The following is a 6,626-nucleotide window of genomic DNA, read 5'->3' as shown; positions in this document are numbered from 1 at the left end:
TGTATAATAGGTTTTTTAAGGTCTTTTAGTAATAATTAGTTGTTTTAAAGTATGTCTTTGCACCATAATTATTTAGCAATAAAATGCGCATCTTTGCCTCCATCTCTCTCTATCAACTATAGTTTCTGAGATAGCAATGCTAATGCATCGAATTCGTAACACCCTGTGTAATAATTTTTTTAAACAAAGTCGGAATTAGTTTTTGAAAATGTTTGTTGGTTGTTCCGCTTATTTGTAGGTACCACCTTTTTTGTGAAGGTGCGGTAATAGTATATTCAAAAACTACTTTGCTTAATGCACACTTTACACTTTTTGGTCGGCTGTTGTTGAATTATTATAGGGGTTAAGGCAATGTTCAGTTGGATGATTAAAATAATGTTTCCTACGATCGTGTGGAAAAGTGTACTTTGCCGTACGATTTTTCAAAGCGGAAGTAGCACTTTTCCGCTGTAGTGCGGTAATAGTATATTTTATTAGTACAAAAATAAAGGTTTTTCCGTTCGCGTATAACTAATTCAGGTGTGAGGCAAAGCCGAACACCGGAAGACATGCAAACACGGAAAACCTATTTTTGGACGAATTATGAACGATATTTTTCATTATACTTCTTTAAAAACGAGGGAATAAAAACCAGACTTAAAAAAAAATGTCGACCCGAGTGTATTTATTGTACTCTTGCTATACTGTGGTAATGATTCCATCGTTCATGTTGTTTTGATGTATTATAATTTGAAAGTAACTAAAGTTAAAGTATTTTGTAATATATTCTTATATTTGATTTCGGGAGATTTATTACTCTTTTTTAAAATAATTGTTTCAAAACCATAAAATTTTTATCCTGCATTCTAAACAAAAATTACAATTAACAAAATTTCTTATTTAAAATAAATATAAAAAAATCTCAACTATCTCGCTTATTTTCATAGATATAAAGTTGTGTTTTTTGCGACAGTTTGCTACTTTTGTTTGAAATTACATATGGCTACAGCAGAATTCTCATAACATTTTTTTGTTAGGGAAAAATTGAAAAATATCACTTTTGAGGTATCTCAGATATAATTTAAACTTTTTGAAGAAGTTAAAACGGATTTTTAAAGACATTTTCTGTAGAATCCAGTGACGTAGTAAATTTCTAGCGTCGTCGGTTTTTGAACTATGGTACAAACATTTGATTTTTTTTTAATGGAAACACTTAATGATTTAAACCGCGAATATTTTTTGTCACTATTAAAAATTCCATTGTTGAACTGACGCTTTAACGGAATCTAGGAACTGATATGATGTGGTATAGTAATGTTTTGTTTTTTTTTGGGACGCTATTAATACGTTCCAACTCATAGACTTGAGTACAGATGGAACCAAATATTGCATGGGTTTTGTTCTTTGGTTACCAAGCCTCTATGGCCTGATGAGCCGTAGTACGGCGAAACGCATCAGAGGATTGGGATTAATAAACAAAAAATAAAATCTTACCATTTTTGTGATACGTTGTGAGTTAGGCGTAGGACTGTCAAACGCAGATTTTGATACAGATATTTTTTATTTATAAAATAATCACCTTTTAAAAATCGCAGAAGCAAGTGTTTGTTTTGCAAGCTTAGAGATTGGTTTCAAATACATACTAAAATTAATATATTTTTTTGTTCCAGATATTGTCCCGGTGGTGAGAAGCAAAACTAGTCGTCCAGGTGAAGAGTGGAATTCCTGTTTTTTTTATTAATAAATTGAAGATGGAGGCGGGGGTTGTGGGTAGTTTTATTTGCTTTATTGTTCTGCCATATGCAGCATTGAGCAATTACCGAGAACATATATTTTAGTTCCACATTAATGAAAACGTATTACTACTGTTACGTAATTTATTGATTCGACATCTTCACAATATTTGGCTCAAGAATTTTTATTTAATGTCTGAATAAAAGGCGAAGTATTAGGAAAAGTGTCATTCTTTTTAATGTCAATCTACGCATGGCGAACTGAGTAACTGTGCAGAAGTTGACATTGGGAGTGAACATAGACCAGCAATCAGCCATTTATATCTATCAAACGTACGATTTACTTTTCAACTGATTGACATTCTGCAGCAAAATCATTCGAGGAATAAATACGATTGCCACCTTTTTTATAAAAGAAAATCGTCTCTTGGAAAATAGGGGAGCAAAAACACAGTAAACGAAAATTTGTCGAGAGGTTAATAGGTACTTAGGTGATTTTTTCAATCGCTTTTTTATGCAAGATAATTAAAAACACACAAAACATTTATAAATCCAAATTAAAACTTTATTAAAGAACGAACTCTAAAACTTAACTAATTGCATATTATGTCAACATTTACAATAGTATTTTGTATTGAATTTTGCAGACTTTAAAAGTTCTGGTTTATCACTTAACGGTGAATACAATTCCGGACAGGAGGGCATAATGCTAGAACGTATGCAAAGTTCTGCTGTCACCATTTCAGTTATATAACTGGTTCATTAAGTTGAAAATCTTTCCCATAAGCATTGCTACAAGGAACTGATATCACTATCTGAACTATTTGTTTCAAAGTTAGATCTTCCACATTTTTGGCAAAGTGCACCACTTGTCTGCGGCAGAAATATCATCGTTTATGAAAGACGCAGATGCCTTTTTCGAGCAGACAAAATTTGTCAAGCTCTCCACCTGGTTTTCATTAAAACCCTTAAATGCATGACTTTTTTTTTTAATTCCGATTATCATAAATACTGTACTTTGCATTGGTCTTAATATGGGAAAAATAAGGAAAAAATCTACATTATGTTTTTTTACTTTATTTTTAGAAAAAACTGTTTGTTGCCAAATGGCAACATCATGTATTACAAGCCAAGAGACTCACATGTGAAAATTTTTAAAACAGTTGTTCTTCCGATTTAAACAAAGATCTGAACACCGCATTTTTCGCATTTGGTATGCGTAAAACCTTTACATTTTGGAAACTTGCACCTCATCTTGGCTTCTTGAAGGACTGGCCAGTGCCCCGTTTGGTCAGTACGAACTTCCATGGGCGGCAGGTGCTTCATTGGACCCCTTGTTCTTTTTTCTTTCAATTCGTTTTCCAGGCTAGTACTCGGACGACCGCGTTTGCTAGAGAGAGCTCTGACATTACACAAATTATAAGCAACTTCTGCTCTAAATTGAGCTTGGATTTTTGGCTTGAAACCAGGCTGCGTTTTCGAAAGCACTCGTTTGTAGAGTAGCCAGGCATTTACCAAACTCAAATCCAGGAGATGATAGAAAATACGCATGTACCATTTGCGGCTTTTCAGTTTTATCTTATATCTTCCCATGAAGCTGTCTAGTAAATCAACGCCCCCCATATGTCGGTTATACTCGGAAACAATGAATGGGCACTCAACTTCCACAGATTTTTTCTCTTTGCGATCGAATCGTTTCACTTTGGAGGTAGGTTTTTTTCCTGCGAAAGATGACGCTAAAGTTACATATTTATTATCTTTCCACACAACAGTAGAAATGTCATCACCGTCCACTAATGCAACCAACTCGTGGCTTGTCCCACGTTCCGCTTTCTTCATAGCAGCTTCCAGTGGCAATTTGCAATTTGGTATTCTGTTTCGCCGTATTGTGCCGAGAGAAAGAATTCCTTCTTTGGCCAAATGTACCATCAGCTGCAAAGATGTGTAGTAATTGTCGTGATACAGTCTGTAATTCTTTTGGCGAGGAATAATTCTGGCTAAGCGTAGAACCAAATTGGAAGTAACACCAAAATTGGGTTCATCATCAGGTTGATCAAATTTTTGCTCACCAGTATAAATTTCGAATTTATAAGCAAACCCCGAATGGCCTGACATCACAAAAAATTTGAAGCCCCATTTATGAGGGTTCATTGGCATATATTGCTTCGCATTATTATTATTTTTCTCCGTATGAACGTACAGGCCCATCGGGAGTTCCAACAACAATAATGGCTCATCATAGTTCGCCTCTTTCTTACATAGCCCTCAGTGTTACATGAAATATAAGACAAAAGGTTAGTATGTGTTACTTAAGGCTTAATATACAATATTATGTCTTATAACAAAATTAATTTGAGCATCATTCGTAACCTTTATTTATTTGTTAGTATGTACGATCCATTTTTCATTAAAAAATAAAAAATGGAACGTGTGAAATTCATTTTCCAAATGCTGTAAAGCAAGGAATCCCGTGTATGTATCGCGTAATCAAAATTAGTCGAACTTTTATGTTAGTAGCTCGTTATCAACCAACAAGATTGTCGGAGCGTCGTGTCAGGAATATTCGCCTCTTCAGCGAAACATTTTTTATCACACCTATTAGTTCATGGCGCTAAAAAAATAATTGGATTAATTTCATGACTAGATTATACTCGCTATTTGGGGATAATATGACATCATACATTCCAAATTTTTTTTTATTATATACTTTTTTTTATATATATCATCCACTTGTGTATATCACGTCTGTATCAACATATGCATATATATATAGCCATTAAAATACAAAACAATAATAAGGTAACATAAATTAAATTGTAGACCTCATAGCTGCTGATAAGTAGCATATGGCCCCATGTCGTTAAACGATTCTAATTGCGCGATAAACGGCTGTGTTACCGCGTGTCTAAGAACTTCTTCAGTTTGTTGCTGAATAATGGGTCCCCCTTCTTGCACCTGCGCCAGGTTTTCCGGATTCGGGCATAGTGCCGGATTGCGGTCGACCTGACTTGTGTGTGATTCAGGAGGTCCAAATGCACCTCCAGAAGATGTGCCAGCAGAACTGATTTCTGATGTTTCATCCCTTTCTTGTGTTTGGGGCACTACTGGTACCCGAAACTGATATGTCATATCATTTACATAAGCATGCGGATATGGCGGATGACCTGGTTGACTCAAAAATTGAGTTCTCCCGTACACACATGTAGCACAAGGACATCCTTGCACAAATACATTTTCCCATGCTCGCCAAAAATCCTCAGGTCGATATTGAGGTTGTTGGGGTGATATGCAAATTGCACAATCACATGCCGAAAACGGAATACCCCCTTGACGTACTTTCTCGCTTAGTAGAAGTATGGTATACTCCGTATGAATGATTTGAGTCCACAGGCCAAGTAGAGATTTTGTAATCCCCAATAATTGTATTGGTACCACTTGATCAAACTCTCCTTGCAGTTCCCACAACTGGTACAGTGCCAATTTGTATAAATACAGTTTGGTGTTTATTTCGGTAACACACCTAATATAAAACAAGAAATTCACTATCCATTCCATTTTTGGCACTTTCGCGAAAATTATAGGTTAACTTCACCCAAATGTTACTTCACGACCGATTTCTAAAATGACACTGTAAATTGTTGTCCCATTCGGGTTTATTTAAACCAATCTAGTAATTAGTCATTATTCATAACTGCGCGTAGCGATGAATCAAATTTGTCTTATCGCTCGCGAATTAGTTGCTTTCTTTACCAAATGCATAAACAACTATATGGTCAAGGTGATTATTACACCGACAACATCATTATTTATCTTTATTCGTTTGTAGGTACCTACATCACAATAACAATATTCAATGTTTTTATTTCCATTACATGTAACCATTTTTTATCTCATAGGGAAAATTAAACTGATATCTATTCTTGAATTTTAAGAATTTGCGCAATAAAAATTCAGACGCAGATAACAGAATAAAATCCTTGGGCCCTGTAAAAATAGGTACATAGCTCAATATGTGGAGCCGTACATTATAATTGTTACTTTGTTTTAAACATTATGCTTAATTGCATTTTTGCATTTTATGCATTAATCGGTCTGCAATGAACAATGTCTGGTCTCATTAAGATATTATTCCGAACTGGCCAAATCAGCGAATCCCATGGGTTTAAGCATGGTGCACCATTTAACTGTTGGGAAAACATTTCTCTGATAACCTTAACATTTGACAAGTTCATCGTCTGGAAGCATTTTGCTAATTTCAGCATCCTGGCTTTCCGGTGGAGAGGGATCTGAATTGTATTTATACGGTTTTCTTATCACATTCTCCACAGTTCGTCCTCTGACCCACACGAAACTTTACCGTGCATTTTTGTCGTGTGTTTCGTAGTGCATTTATAGTCTTTTGTAGTGCATTGTGTCATTTTTAAAAGTAAGTATAAGTGGTTTTTTTTTTTTCCTTTTATTCATCATTTCCATATATTTTTCCTTCCAAAGAAAAATTCTCTTTGTTTCGCTATCCAATGTTAACAATATCCTCCCTTTCAGATGGAACCTGGAAATGAAGTCGACACCGAAAAGGGCCGGGGCCGCGGTGCCCGTCTGATGGCCCTATTGGCTGCCCAGCGGGCCCGACGAACCGTGGGTGCGTCCAGCCTAAAACTGGGGCCTGGAGTGGAAGCTGGTCCTTCTGCGACCAGCGAGGTGGAGGCTCCCCCTCAGGTGGCAGGTGAGGTGGAGGCTCCTCCTGGGGTTCCAGCATCCCCAGAAGAAGAAAAAATAGAAGAGGAAGGCGGCGTCAACGACGCCTCAACAGCGGTGGCGCCGCGTTTGGCTGTCGAAGCCATAGGCAGCAATGCAAAAACAGTAAACTTTTATTTTTTTAAAATAAAGAAAACAAAAGTAAATTATTAACCGAAA

The 6,626-nt window shown here is 36.0% G+C and overlaps 1 protein-coding gene across 1 annotated transcript; it reads left to right on the top strand.

The window, feature by feature from the left end:
- Positions 1–5,998: 5,998 nt before the first annotated feature.
- Positions 5,999–6,626, top strand: LOC145739992 (uncharacterized). The gene is made up of 2 exons (XM_081995314.1): positions 5,999–6,138; positions 6,255–6,626. The coding sequence occupies exon 2, from the start codon at positions 6,255–6,257 to the stop codon at positions 6,618–6,620; it is 366 nt and encodes a 121-aa protein (XP_081851440.1). The 5' UTR covers positions 5,999–6,138; the 3' UTR covers positions 6,621–6,626.

The sequence above is a fragment of the Ips typographus genome, unplaced genomic scaffold (genome assembly GCF_016097725.1).
Source record: "Ips typographus isolate SLU unplaced genomic scaffold, UJ_Ityp_2.0 IpsContig93, whole genome shotgun sequence".
Lineage (NCBI taxonomy): Eukaryota > Metazoa > Arthropoda > Insecta > Coleoptera > Curculionidae > Ips > Ips typographus.
The sequence above is the reverse complement of the archived record's forward strand: the minus strand, read 5'-3'. Positions and strand labels throughout refer to the sequence as shown.